Source organism: Arabidopsis lyrata (assembly GCF_000004255.2).
Source record: "Arabidopsis lyrata subsp. lyrata unplaced genomic scaffold ARALYscaffold_4, whole genome shotgun sequence".
NCBI classification, from domain to species: domain Eukaryota; kingdom Viridiplantae; phylum Streptophyta; class Magnoliopsida; order Brassicales; family Brassicaceae; genus Arabidopsis; species Arabidopsis lyrata.
Window position 1 is genome coordinate 15447891 of NW_003302552.1, and position 20815 is coordinate 15468705.

General features: G+C 37.4%; 4 protein-coding genes, 2 long non-coding RNA genes and 1 pseudogene across 10 annotated transcripts; 4 read left to right on the forward strand and 3 right to left on the reverse strand.

Moving 5' to 3' along the window:
- Nucleotides 1-2632: 2632 nt before the first annotated feature.
- LOC110228894 lies at nt 2633-4313 on the forward strand. 5 transcript variants are annotated; one of them, XR_002332377.1, is made up of 6 exons: nt 2633-3151; nt 3229-3315; nt 3795-3854; nt 3926-4049; nt 4140-4202; nt 4296-4313. It is a non-coding gene; the product is annotated as an uncharacterized LOC110228894 (long non-coding RNA). The 5 variants fall into 5 exon arrangements; XR_002332378.1 differs by lacking the exon at nt 3795-3854 and having other exon boundaries at nt 2635-3151; nt 3931-4049; XR_002332376.1 differs by lacking the exon at nt 3795-3854 and having other exon boundaries at nt 2636-3151.
- A 56-nt stretch (nt 4314-4369) lies between these two features.
- On the forward strand, nt 4370-4817 carry LOC110228895. Its single transcript, XR_002332381.1, has 2 exons — nt 4370-4477; nt 4592-4817. It is a non-coding gene; the product is annotated as an uncharacterized LOC110228895 (long non-coding RNA).
- Nucleotides 4818-7018: 2201 nt separating this feature from the next.
- On the forward strand, nt 7019-8821 carry LOC9317305 (vesicle-associated membrane protein 725). The gene is made up of 5 exons (XM_021029296.1): nt 7019-7402; nt 7611-7752; nt 7842-7962; nt 8099-8161; nt 8347-8821. Exons 1-5 carry the CDS (start codon nt 7213-7215, stop codon nt 8491-8493), a joined length of 663 nt encoding a protein of 220 aa, XP_020884955.1. The 5' UTR covers nt 7019-7212; the 3' UTR covers nt 8494-8821.
- A 44-nt stretch (nt 8822-8865) lies between these two features.
- Nucleotides 8866-9946, reverse strand: LOC110229287 (receptor-like protein 12; the record flags this gene model as incomplete). Its single annotated transcript, XM_021029060.1, has 1 exon — nt 8866-9946. A coding segment is annotated over one exon (915 nt), but the record flags the coding sequence as incomplete, so codon positions are not given.
- Nucleotides 9947-10881: 935 nt separating this feature from the next.
- On the forward strand, nt 10882-12337 carry LOC110229288 (annotated as a pseudogene).
- A 3530-nt stretch (nt 12338-15867) lies between these two features.
- LOC110229289 (receptor-like protein 12) lies at nt 15868-16770 on the reverse strand. The gene has a single exon (XM_021029061.1). The coding sequence runs from the start codon at nt 16768-16770 to the stop codon at nt 15868-15870; it is 903 nt and encodes a 300-aa protein (XP_020884720.1).
- Nucleotides 16771-19448: 2678 nt separating this feature from the next.
- On the reverse strand, nt 19449-20406 carry LOC9315474 (glycine-rich protein 23). Its single transcript, XM_021030064.1, has one exon. The coding sequence runs from the start codon at nt 20239-20241 to the stop codon at nt 19666-19668; it is 576 nt and encodes a 191-aa protein (XP_020885723.1). The 5' UTR covers nt 20242-20406; the 3' UTR covers nt 19449-19665.
- Nucleotides 20407-20815: the final 409 nt, after the last annotated feature.

Sequence of the window (20815 nt, forward strand, 5' to 3'; positions counted from 1 at the left end):
CCTCATGGCTCCCCGGTAAAACGGGAAGGATCCTAAAGCCCATTTGGTATATAAAGATGGTGAACATGATCAAGATGATCTAATAGAATATGAAACTTCTGATTGCATAAAAGAATCAAGTTGATAAATCTTACTTCGACATCAAAACCTCTATGTTTTTCTTTGCATTTTATGTGTTCATTGATTGTTATTTGCTTGAATTTATTTTATATTATTTTATGTTTAGAACATGATTCTTGTCCATATAAGAAATGGCCGAGGACAAGAACATAATTGTGGTGGATAGTGGAGCCACACAAAAGATAAGAGATATTTTCCTAAATCTCATAATGAAAAATGCCAATATTAGCACTTAGCGGATATAGCAAATCTTATTGAGGGCTACGGCCAAGCCCATATTCTTTTACCAAAATGGCACGCATCTTGAACTAAGCGATGCCTTATATTCACCCAGCTCGAAGAGGAGCTTATTAAGTTTCAAAGATACAAGATTGAATGGTTTCCATATTGAAACAAAGGGTGAAGGGAACAAAGAGATCACCCAAGGACATAAGAAAGTCCTAGAGACTATATCCGCATTATCCACTGGTCTCTACTATGCTAAAATCGATATGATCGAAGCTAATATGGCAATGAACAAAGAGTTCATCGAGAAATTCACTTTATGGCATGACCGACTTGGCCATCCGGGTCATAGTATGATGCGTAAGCTTATGATAAATTCAAAGGGGCACACCCTAAAAGAGAAAAGAGTTATCCCTAAGAATCTCACGTGTGAAGCATGTTCACAAGGGAAACTCATTATAAGGCCATCACCGGCTAAGGTAAATAAAGAGACCTTAAAATTTCTGGAAAGGATACAAGGAGATATATGTATGGTCCTCATTGATGCATCGACAAGATGGTCACATGTTTGTTTATTATCCTCTAGAAACCAAGCGTTTGCTAGGTTGTTGGCCCAGATCATAAGACTGAAAGCCCATTTTCAGATTTTCCGCTTAAGACTATACGTCTAGACAATGCCGGTGAATTCATGTCCCAAGCGTTTAATGACTACTGTATATCCATGGGGGTAAGTGTGGAACATCCCGTAGCACATGTACATACACAGAATAGATTAGCGGAATCCTTCATTAAACGAATTCAATTGATAGCTCGACCATTACTCATGAGGTCGAAGCTTCCTGTAGCCGCTTGGGGACACGCTGTTTTACATGCATCAGAGCTTATACGCATAAGGCCATCTAGTAAAAATAGATATTCACCATCCCAATTACTCATGGGTCATGAGCCAGACATATCCCATCTAAAGACTTTCGGGTGTACCGTATATGTACCGATTGCTCCACCACATAGAACAAAGATGGGACCTCAAAGGAGGATGGGAATATATGTTGGATTTGATTCTCCCACCATTATTAAGTATCTAGAGCCAACTACGGGTGATCTATTTAAGGCTAGATACGCGGATTGTCATTTTAATGAATCCGAATTTCCTACTATAGGTGGAGAGACGAACAAGCTGGGTAAAGCAATAAAAGAAATATAATGGAATCAAACATCCTTAAATTGGCAAGATCCTCGGACTCTGGCATGAGAATCAGAGGTCCATAAGATTATACATTTGAAAAGCTAGCTAATCAATTGCCAGATTCCTTTGCTGACCCAAAGAAAGTTACAAAAACGTACATACCAGCTTGTAATGCACCAGTACGTATTAATATCCAAAAGGGAATCAATGAAATTGCTACCGAGTCTAACACACGGAAGAAACGTGGTAGACCAATAGGTTCCAAAGATAAAAATCCTCGAAAATCAAAGAAAGGTGCAGTAGGAAACGAGGTTAAGGAAACCATAGACATGGCCGCGGCAGACCCTAAGGAACCGAATAGAGAGATTTGGGACGCCAATCCTCATGGTCCTGAAGGGATAGATAATAATGAGATCTCAATAAATTATATCATGTCTGGAATAAAATAGAACCGCAAAGATGTCGACATCGATGAAATATTTGCATATAAGATAGCACTTGAAATGAATGAGGATCATGAACCCACGTCTATATTAGAGTGCACTCAAAGATCAGATTGGCTAAAATAGAAAGAAGCCATAAACGTGGAGTTAAGTTCAGGGATAAAACCAGTAGGACACAAGTGGGTCTTTGTGAGAAAGAGAAATGAGAATAATAAAGCGTGAGATATCAGGCACGGCTTATAGCACAAGGATTCTCACAAAGACCGGGGATAGATTATGAAGAAACATACTCCCCTGTGGTGGATGCTAAGACATTTAAATTTTGCTAAGTCTGGCTATATAAAGAAAAAGACTTGATTTGCGGCTAATGGATGTAATGCCTGCATATTTATATAAGTCCACTGGATAATATATACACTACAAAAAAAGTGTGCATTGATAGCATATTCGGATAGCACGGATTTTGCAAATGCTATTAAAGATGATATCGAGGGATTTGTAACTATATCGTAGCATTTGAAAAATGCTAAGCCCTATAATAGCAAAGAAGAGACGTAGAATCACTTATGACCGCCAAAACTTTGCAAATATTTCACAAAAACCGCTTAACACTTTAGCAAAAAATTTTTTTTTTTTAAATTATTAAGAGACAACCCTAATTTCTATCTTCTTCTCCTTCATCGTTCTCTCCTCCTATACCTCTCTATTCTTCTTTTCTCCTCTCTCGCTTACTCTCTTCCTCTGATTATGCAACCCTAGATCTATTAGATTTTATCAGTTTCGCTTCAGATTTCAGATCCATTATCTCTTTGTCACCCTCGCTTTCATCCCCAAATTTATCTTATTCTTCTTCAATTTGATGAAATCTTCAGTCTCCATCTTCGTCGGTGGTCTGAGATAGCCTTAAACCATAAATTTAATTTCGGTGGCTGAAACGTAGGTGAAACCCAAACCATCTTCGTCGCTTGGTTCTTCGTAGCTGAAAGGTTTCTCGATCAATTGCTTAATCCTTCTCCCTCCGACTCCCGTCTTTCTCTTTCTCTCGGCTCCATATGTACGATTTTGTTAGGATTCACTAGATTTATTAGCAATTGTAGATGAATTTGGGTTAGATTGATTTAGCAGTGAGATAATGATTTCGATTTAGAAAGCAAAAAGTCTCCATCGAGTTCTTCTAGTGAGTTTTTACATATCTATTTTCATACATCATAGAACTCTCCCTTTTTCTACTCTAATATCTTACTTGTTTCCCAGATACAATGAATCCTCAAATACTTCCAGAGCTCTTTTCCATTTAGTGAGAGTGGCAAGAGAGCAAAGCTCAAGAAATAACCAAGAGAGGTCTGTCTTTCCGCTTTTTCTTTGTTTTTTTTTCAATGAACATGATGGAGTCTTTACTCACGTAGTTCTTAGGATTCAAGCAAACCATGCCTTATTTATGGACTGTCGCAATGTCTCCTCTTTGGTATATATGTGCAGTCTTTGAAAAATGTTTGCAATTGTTCATGTTTACTCTATTAAGATGTCGTTACTTTTCTCGTTTTCTCATTGCTGCTTCAAATGGTTCATGTGTACTCTATTAAGATTTGTTAGGATGTGATCTTTAAGAATTTAATTTGGTTACTTTAGTCTAGGTTGTTGCGACTTAGATAACGATTACTCTACAGATTTGTAATGTTAATGGTAATGTTTCATACTTGATCCTTTATTGGAGTCTGTTTTTTATGGCTTCTGATGATTGTGGAAGTGGAAATAGCTTTCCAGATTGATGGCTGCAGGTTTTGATTTTCTGTTACAGGTTTTAGTTTATGAATTTTCAGGTTTTGGTTTCTAAATTTGCAAGTTTTGGTTGTCTAAGTCACAAGTTTTGGGTTTCTCTGGTTAGCTACTACATTTTTATTTCATACACACGTTATTTTTTTTTAACTTACATGGGTTCTGTTTTTGACAGTGAAGGGACAAAAGGTTAATACTAGTCCTAGCTAGTAATTGTACTCTCATGTGCTTGGATTCATTGAGAAAGCAGGAGATAAAGAAAGGCTTTTGAAGTGGAGTTTGAGTGATACCTGGAATGGGTATAGATTCTTACTATCACTTAATCTTGTTTAGATCTGTTTCTCGTCTTGTGTGTTATATACGTATAATCTAATCTTTTGTGTATTTAGCAATCACAAATGTGGTAACAATCTCTACGATCCTGAAGCACAATGGACTAGCAACATAGAAGAGTAAGTAAAATTTCCTTTCTTATCATCAACGTTTATTTTTTGTAAATCATAATTCAGTAATCTGTTTTCCCTTTGTTCCATGTTTGCCAACAGAGGTGTTAACGTTGTTGACTGTGGGAATGAAAGACAAGAACAAAGGAAGCATGGTCCAGAAGGCTAAGGCAAGTTTCTTTTAATATTTTTTTTAAGGCTGGTGAATAAGCTACAACAGAAGCTGTTTAGGTCATTGGATTGTCTTTGAAGTCTGATGCTAAAAAGACCATCATGAATCTCAGGTTCCCTCTTTTTCTCACGGTTTTCTAGCCATTATCTTGTAGAAGTAATTGAGAAAGTCACTTGCTTTTACTCATACAAAGACATCCAACTTCAAAAAGAGAACTGAACTGCAGAGGATATAGAGAAGGCAGTGAAATGAGAATTGCTTGGAATGAGACATCATCCTAAGTCCTTGGAGGGAGGGAAAGAGCAAACCAATGGAGTTCTTTGTTTAGTCCATCTGAATTGCAGTACTTATGACGTTGTTTATGACCTTTGTTTTTATAACAAATGGTGTTAAATGCTGAACTATTTTGTAAAATTACAATTATGTATTTTTTGATGATCTATGAAAAGAAATGTGCTTTCAACAAATTGGTTTTGTAGCATATAATTATTTGGATTTTAAATTTATAGATTTAAAATAATTTTGCAATTCATCATTTTATAATGTAGCACATAAAATTTGCTACACAAAAATATAATATAGCAAAAATTATGAGTTATAAAAAATTATATTAAAGCATTCGATTAGTGCTATACTAGAAGGACTTATAATAGCACGACAAAAAATGCTTTTGTATGGGTGATACCTACTATAGCTGCCGAGAACATAGCGTTTGTGAATTCGCTATCTATAACGTAAGATAGCATATTTTTAGCGCTATCAATGAACAAATTTCTTGTAGTGATATGAGATTACCAGAGGGTATTGAGCTCAAAGATAAAGATAAGAAAGGGTCTCGAGACCAATACTGCATAAGGCTGAACAAATCGCTTTATGGACTGAAACAAAGTGGACGCATGTGGTACAATAGATTAAGCGAGTACCTAGTCAGAGAAGGTTATAAGAATGATCCCACCAGTCCATGTATCTTCATAAAGAAATTTGCAAACAAAGAGTTTGTGATAATAGCAGTATATGTGGATGATTTAAACATCCTTGGAACCTCTGGGAAATCGCCCAAACAGTCGAATATCTAAAGAAAGAATTCGAGATGAAAGACCTAGGCAAGACAAAATTCTGTTTGGGATTGCAATTTGAGTACGTGAATAATGGAATCCTTGTGCATAAAAAGGCATATACTGAAAAAGTACTCAAGAAATTCAATATGGACCAGGCCCACCCATTGAGCAGCCCAATGGTGGTGGGAAGCCTCGGATTGGATAGTGATCCATTCGGTCCAAAGAAGGATCAGGAAGAAGTTCTCGATCCTGAAGTGCCATACCTTAGTGCCATAGGAGCGTTAATGTACTTGGCTAGCCACACTAGACCAGACATATGTTTTGCCGTGAACCTCCTTTGTCTAAATTTAGTTCATGATCAACCCAAAGGCACTAGAAAGGTTTGAAGGAAGGTTTGGTTAAATTTTAAATTCTATTCTTCCTATGTTTGTTTATTTGGGTTTTATTCTATATTGATCTAACCAAAGAAGGTCTAGTTTGCTTTGGTTTAGTTTGTTTTGCTGATGCAGGTAAAATCAGATTATGGCATGGTCAATAAATAGGAACTACGTGTGGCTTGATCCCTTCCAAGGGTACGTAGGCAGCCTTCTTCAAGGCGCAGCTACTACAACATCAACGACCATCATATGAGGAGACAACACAGCCTGTATCGCTCAGCTCAAGGACGGCTACATCAAGGGAGATCGGACGAAGCACATTCTAACAAAGTTCTTCTTCACGCATGACTTGCAAAGGGATGGAGAAGTTCGAGTGGTACAAGTTCGATCCAGCGACAACTCAGCTGATCTCTTCACCAAGGCGTTACCAATATCGACATTGAGGAAGCTCACGCATCAAATTGGAATGCGGAGACTTAAGGACTTACAGGGATGACCAAATCAGGGGGAGTAATACGTGCTGTACTCTTTTTCCTTAACCATGGTTTTGTCCCAATGGGTTTTCCTGGTAAGGTTTTAATGAGGCAGCATCCCCGAGCGTATTACTGAGATCCTTTGGCATCTACACGGTTATGTCATCCAAGGGGGAGTGTTGTAGACCGCATGGTCGGATGGACTCCATAACCGTTGGGCCTAATACATATTCTAGAAGGCCCATGTCCATGTTCTAGAAGATTCTCCTTATGACGGTCTATCTTATCTTAGTGGGCTTTTGGGCTTTAGGGTTTACTAGCCCAATGAGAATTTGTCTCCCCTTGTCGTGTATAAATATGTATTGAAACCTCATTCATTAATCAATAAGAACAACAAGTTTTACAACACTGACAAAAAAAAAAATTTGAAATCTAGCCTTACGTACACAAAACTTTTTTTTTTTTTTGGTATCAACGTACACAATACTGGGATTAAAGGAAAAATGCACCAAAACATTTTCTTTTCGCAAAAGTAAGGTAATTTAATTAAAAGTAAGCATTAATTCCGAAACAGGTACTTTAATAAAAAAAGTTGATTGAATTGGTAAAAACAATATCAACAACCTAAAAACCAGAAACATAAGTTAATTAAAGTAATTAACTAGAGAATTAAATAACGCAATTAACTACTAATAAATGATGAAAAAAAAAATGAAAAAAAAAAAATGATAAAAAGGGAGAACAAATCGATCGCAGCGAGCGTCGTCCCTATATCTCTCTCTCCCTTTGAATTTTCCCTTGTATTTTGGATCTTTCTTACTTCCGTACACCCAAAGCCAAACAAACAAACAACAAAAAAAAACAAACTCTTCTCTTTCATCGAAATTCAAAAATCGAATTTGTTAGGGCTTTCTTCTTCTTCGGGTCACATCAGAAACAATGGGACAGCAAAATTTGATCTACAGCTTCGTCGCTCGTGGTACGGTGATTCTCGCCGAGTATACAGAATTCAAAGGGAATTTCACTTCTGTCGCTGCTCAGTGTCTCCAGAAACTTCCTTCTTCGAATAACAAGTTTACATACAACTGCGATGGTCATACGTTTAATTACCTCGTCGAAAATGGCTTTAGTGAGTCTCTTCTTCTCGATCTGTATATATGAATTCTCTCTGTTGATCTATTCTCTGTTTTTGGGTTATGGCTTCTTTATGAGAAGGCCTTGTTGTTGTTTGATTCAACATTTGATTACATTAGAGCCTTTTGCTTACGTGGAGTTCACAAGTTCCGTTGCTATATCTACTTTTGGCATGAAGTAGTAATGTTTGTGTTGTTGTGCAGCTTATTGTGTTGTTGCTGTTGAATCTGTTGGGAGGCAGATTCCAATGGCTTTCTTGGAGCGAGTTAAGGAGGATTTCAACAAGAGATATGGTGGTGGAAAGGCTACCACTGCTCAAGCCAACAGCTTGAACAGAGAGTTTGGGTACTATAAGCTCTACCATCAGAATGAAAACTTAAAACTTCTACGTTTAGTCTCTATGGATACAATTAACTAGTCGGGTTGTACCGTAGGTCTAAATTGAAGGAGCACATGCAGTACTGTGTGGATCATCCTGATGAGATTAGCAAACTTGCCAAAGTTAAGGCTCAGGTGACTGAGGTGAAGGGTGTTATGATGGAGAACATTGAGAAGGTCCGAATCGTTTATACATGTCAATCTCACATTTCTGTATCATTAAGTTTAAGTATATTTGTCATATCTGCCCTGAGGTAAAAGTGGCACGCTTTTGCAAATCTGACTGAGCTTCATGTAATTCATTCATTTGCAGGTCCTTGACCGTGGTGAGAAAATTGAGCTTCTAGTTGATAAAACTGAGAACCTTCGTTCACAGGTCATTACTTACCATTCACTCAAATGTTTCTGATTCTTGCTTTTTTTGATGAACTTTTTTTTCAGTAATATTAATTCATGCCCAAATGAATCAAGGCAAAACTTATGTGTATACATATGAACACATAAGCATGAAATGGCTTTCAAGTCCTAACGCTCTTATATTTCCGATTCAAATATCTACAGGCACAAGATTTCAGAGCGCAAGGAACGAAAATGAGAAGAAAGATGTGGTTTGACAACATGAAGATTAAACTCATAGTCCTCGGGATCATCATTACCTTGATTCTCATCATCATCCTCTCGGTTTGCGGGGGATACAAGTGTACCTAAAACTTGAAAGTATAAGAAGAATACGTTGCGAGATTACCAGCCCCATATTGCTCTACTAAGCTGATTGGAACTTTGCCCGGTATATGCCATTCTTTTTCTTTCTGTTTCGCGGTCTCTCTTTTTATGTTTTCTTCATTCAATTTTGTTAGGGTAAAGAAATATGATGACTCAGACTCAATTCTGAAAAATGATCCTTTAGGGTACGTATGTTTGGAAATAGATATAAGCCCTTGGGGTTTGCTTATATATAGATTAGGTCTTTGTGCTCATGGTGATGATATGAGTTTTTTTTTGTAATCTAAAATCTAATGTTGAGTTTTTGCTGTTTCCTTCAGTCGCCTTATTTATTATCTATTGTGTTAAAAAACCAACACGGCGTATAGAAAAAACAGAGATGTATGTGAATATGACTACTGAGAAAAAATAAACAAAACAAAGCATTAGATAAAGACTACATAACCAACACGGAAATGCTTCAATACAAGAACAACAACTACTTGACAGCCATTGAAGAATCACATTCGAAACCGAAACATTCTTAACGGCTTCTGTGCTTATTCGGACCAGTTATCTTGGCGAGCCACTCCGGCTTGTATGAAGCAATGACTTGTGCCATCACCAATCCAAACAACACTCCAGGTACATATCCTATTGCCACTGCTTTCCAGCTTAACACTTGTTCCTCTTCTTCTTCATCTTCATCCTTATGGTGCTGCATTGGAGGTCCCCTAGTGCCAAAGCAACTTTCCTCGAGAGGAAGACCACAAAGCCTTGCATTTCCTTCAAAGGAGGATTTAGGTTGCCCAATGATTTGTGTTCCTTGTGGTATTTCACCCTTGAGTTGGTTATGAGACACATTTATGTACGCCAAAAACGAGAGGGTCTTGATTCCGTTCGGAATAGTGCCAGAGAGTTGGTTTCTTGACAAGTCTAGAGACTCGAGATTCATAAGATTGGCGAAAGACAGAGGAATATGGCCTGTGAATGCGTTGTTCGATAAGTTGAGCGCAATCAATGCCTTCAAGAGACCAATAGATTCAGGAATCTGTCCTTCTAGTCTGTTTCCAGAAAAATCAATGGCGGCATAAGAAGTAAGGACCCAATTTCGCTCCATAGATAAACCTTTGTATTTCAAATCAATAAAATCCATAAATCTATAGCCAACTTCACTGTGTATCATATATAAATTCGCATCTTCATTCATCGTTAGAGATGATGCTTTCCAATTCACAAAGAAACTTGGTGGCAAGCTTCCAGTTAACTTATTATCAGCTATTTCAAATATCCGCAGCTCGGGAAATTCGAGAGGAGCTTGATGAGGAGGAGATATAGGACCGTAGAACTTGTTTGAACGAAGGGTAAGGACTTTCAAATTCGGTAAAGGCTTGAGCCAATTTATCAAACTCGTTCTTGAACTGCGTAATATCTTGAATCTGGCGGGGGCGACAAGCAACAAGACCAACAATAGGATTTTTTAAAAGGAAGAAGCTTGAAGGGGAGACAAAACAGAGTAAGAGTAGCGAGAGAAAATACAAACGAAGATGAAACTCTGATATGGTCGTCATGAATAATTTTTATTAGGAGAATGAGTTTGCTTGATAAAAATGTGAGAGAGAAGATTGGTATAAATAAAGATACATGTGGTTTTGCATTGGAGCTATGTCACACAACAAAAGTTGACTTAGAATCAGTTTGAGTGGGGGAAGGAAAAAAGTGCGCCTAAATTAGTTAATGTTTCTAACGTATAACTTGGGATTGGAGTCACATCACATCAGTTTCAAATTTTCTCATACATTTTGGATGCATTTGTGGATCAGAACAACAATATAACTGCAATTATTCGTAATCCTTCTTGTAAACGGAAATAGAACAGAGCATCTATACTTGGTTTGAGATACGAACTGATAAAACTGTGGTATTAAAAAAGAATGATCAAAGACAAGAAAAATACATATTTATAAATATATACGGCATATCTTATTAAATAGCTTCCTCATTGAATTTTCTTATACAACTATGTATTACAGAGAAATGGCATTAATTTTGTTTGTGGAATTGGAGAGGATTTTCTCAAATTTCAAAAACAGAGACTTTTGCATTGACGCTTTTTCTTTACACACCACTTTCTTTCCCCTGAGTCAAGCACGAGGACCACAATGACGAGTTTTTTATTCTCGACAAACTTTTTCTAGTCACCATTGGTGGCGGAGGAGGACTTGCCATCACTATGAGGCTTTAATATTCCCTTTTAATTTTATTTTTCAGCTGAAAATATTTGATAGTATAAATACGTAAGATTTAAGGGAAAATTCCCGGAAAAAACCTGACTTATTTATTTATACTATTAAATATTTTCAGCTGAAAAATAAAATTAAAAAGGAATATTAAAGCCCTCATAGTGATGGCAAGTCCTCCTCCGCCACCAATGCCCTTTACCAAATCCACCGCCGTGACACGGTGATTCTCGCCGAGTTTACCAAATTCAAAGGGAATTTCACTTCCGTCGCTGCTCAGTGCCTTCAGAAGCTTCCTTCTTCGAATAACAAGTTTAAATAGAATTGCGATGGTCATACGTTTAATTACCTCGTCGAAAATGGCTTCAGTGAGTCTCTTCTTCTCGGTCTGTATATATGATTCTCCCTATGCTTGAAATTCGCGTCACAAAAAGTTTAGGTTTAATTGATTACACTGGATCTATTCTCTGTTTTTTGGTGTATTGGTTGTTTGTGAGAAGGCCTTGTTGTTTTTTTTAATTCAAACTTGATAACATTGGAGCCTTTTGCTTACATGGAATTCAGAAGTACTTTTGGCATGAAGTTGTAATGTTTGAAGGATCTGACAAAATTGTTTTTGTGCAGCTTATTGTGTTGTTGCTGTTGAATCTGTTGATAGACAGATTCCAATGGCCTTCCTGGAGCGAGTTAAGGAGGATCTCAACAGGAGATATGGTGGTGGTAAGGCTACTACTGCTCAAGCCAACAGCTTGAACAGAGAGTTTGGGTACTTAGCTCTACCATCAGAATGAAAACTTTAAACTTCTACGTTTAGTCTCTATGGATTCAAGTTTAACTAGTCTGGTTGTACCGTAGGTCGAAACTGAAGGAGCACATGCAGTACTGTGTGGATCATCCTGATGAGATTAGCAAACTTGCCAAGGTTAAGGCTCAGGTGACTGAGGTGAAGGGTGTTATGATGGAGAACATTGAGAAGGTCTGAATCTCACAATTCTAAGTTTGAGTATATTTTTCATATCTGGCTTGAACTTTCTCTGCCCTTGAGGTAGAACTGACACGCTTTTGCTCCTAGCGCAGAAGATTTTGATGAGATTGCAGTTAACTTGCTTGCAAAATCATCTATCTTCTCGGAGTCTTTCATCGTTAGTCTATCAAATTCAGCCATTAGGGTTTGTAGTCGAGCCTCTCTAACCCTCTCTGCTCCGACGTGTTTTGTTTTTATAGCATCCCAAACTTTCTTCGCCGTATTTAACTCACCAACTTCTAGAACAAGGGCTTCAGGGATGGACTGAAACAACAAGATCGTGGCCAGGTCATTCTTCTCTGTATCGGTTGATCCTGCCTCTATGGTTTCCCACACCTTATGAACCCTAAGCGTGCTTCTCATCCTCATGGCCCATACGGTGTAATTTGTTGAATTTAGCATCGGGCATTGGATTGACGTTGATCCACCTCCTCCTCCTTGTTTGTCCGGTATAGTTGTGATCTCGCTCATCTTTCTCTATCAGATCCTCTACTCGAAGAAGCTCTGATACCAATCTTGTTTTAGAGATATGAATTAAGACTCAAAAGAACAACTTTCTCTTTATTAAGGAAAAACTAACTCAAAACCTTAATCTCTCAACTCAAAATCTCTTAAGCCATACCACACTTTGATATGTGCTTATATAGTCACAACCCTTAACCTAATCATAACTCAATTAGGAAAACTATAGAATCTTCTAGATAACTCCTAGAGATTTAACATTTATCTTAATACAAACCGATAACTTGCTCTTCAAGTAAACTCCGGTTTACTTCTCTTCAAGCTTAAACCAACACTTTCCGCTCTAACACTTCTCTCTATGCCTGGTTTCACGTATAAATAACTCTTGGTTTCACTCATTTGAAGGCAATAAGTTGTTTTTATGTAGTTTTCATGTTCTTGGATTTTGAGTATCTACCGGCACAAGTTTTCAGAATGCAAGGAACAAAATAAGAAGAAAGATGACTAGAAAACATTAAGTTTTCTTACCTTAAAGCACAAGAAATATAACAGAGCAGTGGATAAAAATAAGAAGAGTACGTTGAGAAATTACCAGCCCCATTTTTTTTTTTTTTTAAATTTAATTTCCATTCAAAAACGAGATTACAAAGTTAAAAACCCAAAGGCCCAACCCAAACAAAAGGAAGAGCATAAAACTTACCAACTACAAATTGCCAGGTCCAACTACGACCAAGGCAAACCTGCAACAAACCAGTAGGCCAACCTATAGCAAAATTACAGTTGAAACACCTGAAACCAAGTAGACAATAAAGAGAGAGCAGGAGGAATAACAATCTGAGCTCTAGAGAGAGGGTCTAGCCTATATCTGATGGTATTCTTGATGTCAACTATGAGAGCACAAGGAGGCCGTGAAACATGAGAGTGAAGCCGACTGTTCCTTTCTTTCCAAATAGTATAAATAGAAGCTTGAAAAGCCAGCTTCACAATGATTGCCAAATTTCCATTTGGACATGGGTCTTTAATCCATCTAAGAACATGCTCAAATAATAGTGGTGGGGAGACACGTGCCTTAGATGAGAAGAAAGACCAAACCTCAGAGAAGAAAGGGCAATCGAAGAAGAGGTGTTGATGTGTTTCATTTGCAGCGTTGCAGAGGAGGCAAAGAGGAGGGACAGAGAGTCCCCAACTAATCAGTCTATCCTTAGTTTGAAGCCTATTTCTGGCCGCCAGCCAAGCAATGAAGGCGTGCTTTGGAATTCTGCCTTTGAACCAAATGCTTTTATGCCAAGCGACTTCTTGGATCGGAGGCTTCAGCTCATGCCAAGTAGCAGACGTGGATAACTTAGAGGAGGGAGGCAAGTCTCCCACTTTCCACAAATACCTATCATCCACTCGGGAAGGGTCAACCAACTGTGAAGAAGGGAGGCTTTGCTTTAAAAATTGTATCACCGGATTTCTGCTTCTAGAAGACGAAATCCACCAATCCCCATTTGAGAGAGCATCAGCCACAACAGCTGACACCGACAATCCTGTGATTCTCGGACCTAACTCACCAGTAATATCAATGAGGGGTCCAAGAGAGGTCCAGTTATCTTTCCGGAAACTACAAGTTATCCCAGAGCCAATCTCACAAGTAATAAAGGATCTGGCCAATGTTCTCAGCTTGCATAAGTTTCTCCAGATCCAACTTCCTGCATTATTTGCGACAACATCCCAGAAACAAGTAGAGCCAATTAAATGTCTACGAACCCAAGAGACACATAAGGATCCACCGGCTGCAAAAATTAACCAAATTAGCTTAAGACTTAGAACTTTATTCCAAGCCAGCAACCAGGGCCGTGCCTATGGGCAATTAAAAAGGCATTTGTTTCAGGTAACAAAAATATAAAGATTTTTTAGGGCCACCAAATTTCACAAATTTAGTGTATCAGAATGGTTTTAGAGAACTCTTTAATGGGTTAACAACCCAAGTTCAAATATGCAAATAATTTTTTTTTTGTATTTATACACAATTAAGCTTTACAATAAAGAAATCGAGATTTCCAAACCGGTAAGAAAACATATCTCAAACAAAAAAAGAAACTAGAATCCTAAATTGAAAAGGAATCGAGTAAAGGTTGTGAATTTTTGGAATTTTTCTATCGTTTGGAATTAAAAAAAAATTATTTAAAAATTATATTAAAAAGGTATTTTTTTGGGTCCCTAATTTCAACTTCGCCTTAAGCCTCGATAATCCTGGACACGGCACTGCCAGCAACCTCCTTAGACCAAGACCACCACATTCTTTAGGAGTGCACACTGAATCCCAACTAACTTTTGCCCCTCTAGCTGAGTTAGGAGCACCTCTCCACAAAAAACCATTACACATCTGATCAATTTCTTCAAGACATTGATTGGGAAGTAAGAGGATCGACGCCCAGAAAGTAATGATAGAGTAAATAACCGATCTTATCAATTGAAGTCTCCCACCAAAAGATAAGCGCTTTACGGACCAAGAGTTGAATCTCTTTGAAACTCTGTCCACCAGAGGCTGGTAATCCTGCTTTCGAAGCTTTCTTGAGGTTAAAGGCACACCAAGGTACCGAACCGGAAAAGATCCACAGTTCAATCCCATACTTAGATTAGGTCTTTGTGCTCATGGTGATTTTTTTGTAATCAACAATCTGAAGTTGAGTTTTTACTGTTTCCTTTAATCTCCTACTATTTTTTCTATTCTTTTGTTGATGCTAACCAAATTAATCCCATGAAGGAAACCTCCTCTCGGTTACAGTTGTCTAATGTGTAAAACATGGTAAAAACCCTAACTTTATACCCATTTGCCCGCCTCTGCCGTGTTTTTTCATTAGAAAGAAACGGAGATATATATGAGTCATATGGCTATGACTTAAGAGAAATCACAATTCTTACTCCACAGGAGAAGAAATAACATTAGATAAATATTACACAACAAACACAAGGATATGCTTCAATACAAGACCAACAACAACAACAATCCTAACGGTTTCTACGCCTATTCGGACCAATTATCTTGGCGAGCCACTCCAGCTTGTATGAAGCAATGACTTGTGCTATTGCCAATCTAAACAACACTCCAGATCCGTACCCTATTGCCACTGCTTTCCAGCTCAACACTTCTTCTTCTTCTTTTTTTTGTTTTCTTGCTTATGGTGTTGCATCGGAGGTGTCCTAGTGCCGTAGCAAGTTTCCTCGAGAGGAAGACCACAAAGCCCTGCATTCCCTTCAAAGGAGGATTTAGATTTCCCAGTAATCTGTGTTCCTTGTGGTATTTCACCCTTGAGTTGGTTGTGAGACACGTTGATGTACGCCAAAAACGAGAGGCTCCCTAGTCCATTAGGAATAGTCCCCGAGAGTTGGTTTCTTGACATGTCTATGTTACAGCAGAACCACATGTGTGTCTCGCACGTGCAAAGTCAAGTTGAAATAAGAATAATCTAGAATCGACGCGTGGCAATGGATGGTTGTAATTAATCACAGATCCTCCATCATGAGGGGGCATATCAAGTATCAATCACAGATCATCAAGAATATGTCAAGGATCAATCATTGTTCTAAATATGGCAAGTATATATATTGTATTTATGTTGTAATTAGAACTCTCTAGAATCCTTCTCTTGTATATATACCTCTTGTATCTCAATCAATAGAATCATCAAATTCCCAATTCATTCTCTTCTCTATAGAGGAGTTGGGAACTTCAATAGAACCAGTGAAATCGTTTTTACTCAATTCAAGAGCTGATAAGGAAGGCAACGTAAGTAGGTAAGAAGGAATGGTTCCAGTGAAGTGATTACTAGCAAGTCCTATAATGGAGAGGTTAGTTAGATTTTGTACAAGTGGGAAACTACCGGTGAGCTTGTTTTGGTCAAGGTAAAATTGGGTTAACGAGGCAAGGTTACTAATTGTGAGAGGAACTTGGCCGAAGAAGCCATTAGAGGAAAGAGATAAGACCTCTAATTTGTTGAGATTGCCAAATTCGGAAGGGAGTGAGGAACTAAAGTTGTTGTAACCGAGATTGAGGTAACGGAGGAGGTGCAACTCAAAGAGGCTATTGTTGGGATTCAGAGTTCCAGACAAGTGATTATAAGAAAGGTCTAAATAGGAAAGCTGACATAAGTTATTAAATGAGTAAGGAACTTGACCTATGAAGCCATTAGAGAAAAGACGCAAGGCCTCTAATTTGTTGAGATTGCCGAATTTGGAAGGGAGTGGAGTGGAGGCGAAGTTGTTTTTAGAGAGATCAAGATGACGAAGTTGATGAAACTCGAAGAGGCTGCTGTTGGGCTTCAGGGTTCCAATGAGACAATCCCTGAGTCGTAGAACCGTGACAGCACCCGTCGAATTATCGCACCAGACTCCATTAAGGTCGTCACTGTGGTTGCAATGGCGGGTATCAAACTCATTCTTGAAATGCGTGAAAGCTTGAATTTGGTGGGGGCGACAAGCGACACGATTCTCTAAAGTAGAGAGGCTTGAAGGAGAGACACAACAGAGCAAGACTAGCGAGAGAAAAAGCAAACGCAGATGCGAATCAGACATGGTCGTCATGAAAAGTGAGAGAGAAGATTTGATATACAGAAAGAGTTGTGGATTTGCATTGGATCACAACTTGACTTGGAGAAGTTGAAGCTACGTCAAGTCTTTGTATTCGGACTTGAAGAAAAGTAGGGTTAAGTAATCATGAAGTGATATTCACGTTAGTTAAGATTTCTAACGTATTTATGGGATTTCACATTAGTTTTGAAACAATTCTCACATGTGTTCAATATAACATAAATAAACTTACCATAACGACAAACATGCATCGGATACGTTTGTAGCACTTAAGTGCTTTACAAATTAAGAAGAATTGTTTTGTTTGTGCGCATTGTTCAAACTTCAAAGTGATTATGTTGTGGTTTAGGTAACAAATTAAGGATCGCTAAACCGAACAAGATATGTTATACTAAGCAGAGGAACAAGAACATGATCGATTTTTCAGAATGAATGGAAAATTCTTCATTGGAGGATGAGCACACTTACAGTCACAGCGTTAGATAATGGTTTGTTTTGTCATTCTAATAATAATCCACGTTAGTTTTAAATGTTAACGTAGAACTTGGGTTTCGAATCACATCAGTTGGAAATTTCTCACATATGTAGGTCCAAAGTTACAGAAATAAAATTAACATAACGACAAAAACATTGGATACGTTCGTCAGTGTATTGTTTTGATTTGTTTGTGCATTATTTATACTTCAAAGTTGGTGATGTGGCAATTTGATCACGTTATATATGGTTTAGTTAAGTCTGCCACAACTTCGAGAGCATAATTGAACCAAATGATATTGGGAAAAATGTCATTTAAATCATCACTTTACCATTTTCGTTGGTTTAAATCATGAATTTTACACCTGGTGATTTAAATCCTTAATTTTTTGTTGATTTTTATTTTAATCATGAATTCTCATTAACAAAGCCAATTGAGACACATCGCTAACTGGCTAAACGGATCAATAAGACGAAGTCATCGCATAACTGGCACTTCGAAACCATCACATAATTTTTCTTCTACACCAACATGGTTTCCATCTTTCTCTTCGTTCGATTGCTCCGTTTAGTCAGTTAACAATGTGCATAAATTAGCTTAGCCAACGAGAATTCATGATTAAATTGAAAGTCAACATAAAAATGAAGATTTAAATCACTAGCTCCAGAGTTCATGCTTTAAACCAACGAAAATGACAAACTGATGATTTAAATGACATTTTCCCCATTGATATTTGACATTTTGACCCTACTTAGGTGTTTCGAGGGCACTGGAGCTTTTGTGTTGTTGAAATAAGCTTAGTAGCTTTTCTAGGCTGAGTTTTATGGCCCATAGTCGATGGGCCTTCATGCAATGATATATTGAGAGACTAAATTGTAAGATTTTTTTTTTTTTTTTCACTTGTAAATATTGATTATGCCAAGCAAAGATACAAAGTGAAATACTAAAGCCGGCGTAACAATAAGATATCTCCGGAAACCAAAGGTGAAATACTAAAGCCGACGGAAACTAAATTGTAAGATTTAGCTAGATTGTTCGTGGAGATTGCTTCTATATATGAATTTGATTTAGCTAGGCATGTTCGTTTGCCTGTCGGGTGGATTCAGCGACAACGACCAGCGACAACAATCAGCGACCAGCGATGGTATATATTATTCGTTTGCCTATCGTTAGCGGCTATCGCTGTGTTGTTCGTTTGAGTGTCGCTCAAAACAATTACTATATTTTTAAAATTTTAAAGTTATGATGACAATTTATATTTTAAAATAAAATATAAATTACATATATCATGCACCATTACAAAAAATAAATCAATACATTTCTTTAGTTTAATTTTAACAAATTTAGTTAGACTATAAATACTTTGATTTATTTGAATTTAATATATTTTAATTTAAGAAGATTGATTTTAATTTAATTATATTTTCTTTAATTTAATAAGATTTATTTTAATTTAGCTTCTATTTAATTTTATTTATTTGAATTTATTTTAGTTTTGTATAAATTTATTTAATTAAGTTTAGTTTTGATTATTTTAATTTAGTTTATTTTAATTTAGTTTAATTTTTTATTTTTTTTTAATTTATATTTTTTTATCGCTAAGTTGTTTGTTTGCTTGTCGCTGGATTCAGCGACTGAAAATTGCGGTCGTTGGTCGCTGGCCACCGTAGTTGTGATTGGTCGCTCGCGACTGTCGCTGCCAATCGCAGCACCAGCAACAGACAAACAAACAACTTTTAGTCGTTGTCGCTGGTTTATGTCGCCAGCGACAAGCAAACGAACATGACCTTACTATATTTCTATAACTTATATAGATACTCATAACTTTTAAGTTATAAGTTATTGAGTTTTAATGTGATACATACAAGAGTTTGCTGTCTGCTCAAAAAATTTGCAATTGTAGAGACTGAATTTGGGATAAGACATACTCTTTTAATACTTTCGAACTTATAGATTAGTACAAAGTTTTATAATCACTATCAATCACGATACATATTTAAGTGTTTGGTCTTTTAAAATTTTTTCCCAAAAGATAAATAAATATCATTTTACTTTACTAATTATTTACCATATTATCTACTCATAAAATTTAGCTAATAATTTTAATTTTAACGAGTCTTGTAAGATTATGTGTTGGAAAGATGGGTTAACATGTATATCAAACATAAAACAAACCACTACACAACTGTTCATAAAAAGTAAAATAACCATTTTATTAACCAAACTTGAAATCAACCAAAGCAGAACATATGGAATCAACATACAATGCGACTCAAAATAAAATAACGACATACACAATTGCTAATGTATCATTTTATTGTAATAATTAATTATCATTTATCATTCAATTAAATAATATAACAACGTTACGAATGCATGAGCATGAGCCTTAATTAATGCCTTCATCAGTGATGGCCACCACCACCAAAACCTCCTCCACCACCAATGCCTTTACCAAATCCACCACCGGCTCCACCGCCGAAACCTCCTCCGCCACCACCGCCAAATCCTCCTCCTCCTCCAACACCACCACCGCCTCCAAGTCCTCCTCCAGCACCACCACCATATCCTCCTCCAGCACCACCGCCATATCCTCCTCCTCCTCCCAAACCACCACCACCACCTCCGCCTAGACCCCCTCCTCCTCCTAAACCACTACCGCCTCCTAGACCCCCTCCTCCTCCCAAACCACTACCGCCTCCTAGACCCCCTCCTCCTCCCAAACCGCCACCACCGCCTAAACCTCCACCGCCTCCTAGACCTCCACCGCCTCCTAGACCACCTCCGCCGCCCAAACCCTTACCAAAACCCTTCTTGTAAATGCCATGCTTGTGGAAGAAAGGACGAGGTTTGTGCAAGAATGGACGTGGTTTGTGAAAAAAGTGTTTGTCGTCGTTAACCTCAACATTTCCGAACACAAATTCGGCGACTAGAGCGAATACAAAGATAAACACACACACCTTCCCGGAAATTAAACCCATAATTAACTTGTTCGAGTTTTATATGATGGATATGAAAGAGAGATCGAAGACAGTTGTGTCAGTGAAGCTTACTCTTGACCTGTATATATAGACATATCGTCCATTCGTGAGTACCTACATACATAACCGGTTTTGCATATTTTATTTTTTAGGTTTCTTATCAACTCTGGTTTAGTTAGTTTCTCTCCATAATCCATCTAGCTACTCCTTTTAAAACTGACAAATTGTGCATATGTAGTCAAATTATTTTATGATCTGATGGTAACGAATGTTTTGGATGTGAATTAATGTCAATAAACGTTTATGCATGCGGAGTTGCAATGCTTGGTTTACTTATAACCGCGAGGAAAAGTGGGCAACCGGCATCGATTTAACCGGACGTAATAACTCGTAAAAAAGCGAAAAATATAATTGGTTGAGTAAACTAAATTAAATGAGGTTCACCTGTCATTGGACAATTTATTTATGTCTGCCAACTGCCCAGTTGATCTCATCCAACATAACAATAAAATGAAATCAATGTACATTACTTTAATACTCCATATCTATGTATATATATATATATTATAGATGC

What these genes read in the sequence shown, in the direction of transcription:
- LOC9315474 (XM_021030064.1), bottom strand. Translation starts at nt 20,241, where the DNA reads ATGGGTTTAATTTCCGGGAAGGTGTGTGTGTTTATCTTTGTATTCGCT.
- LOC110229289 (XM_021029061.1), bottom strand. Translation starts at nt 16,770, where the DNA reads ATGTCTGATTCGCATCTGCGTTTGCTTTTTCTCTCGCTAGTCTTGCTC.
- LOC9317305 (XM_021029296.1), top strand. Translation starts at nt 7,213, where the DNA reads ATGGGACAGCAAAATTTGATCTACAGCTTCGTCGCTCGTGGTACGGTG. An exon ending in CCTCGTCGAAAATGGCTTTA is followed by an intron (nt 7,403 to 7,610) that starts GTGAGTCTCTTC and finishes GTTGTTGTGCAG; the next exon opens with CTTATTGTGTTGTTGCTGTT. An exon ending in AGCTTGAACAGAGAGTTTGG is followed by an intron (nt 7,753 to 7,841) that starts GTACTATAAGCT and finishes GTTGTACCGTAG; the next exon opens with GTCTAAATTGAAGGAGCACA.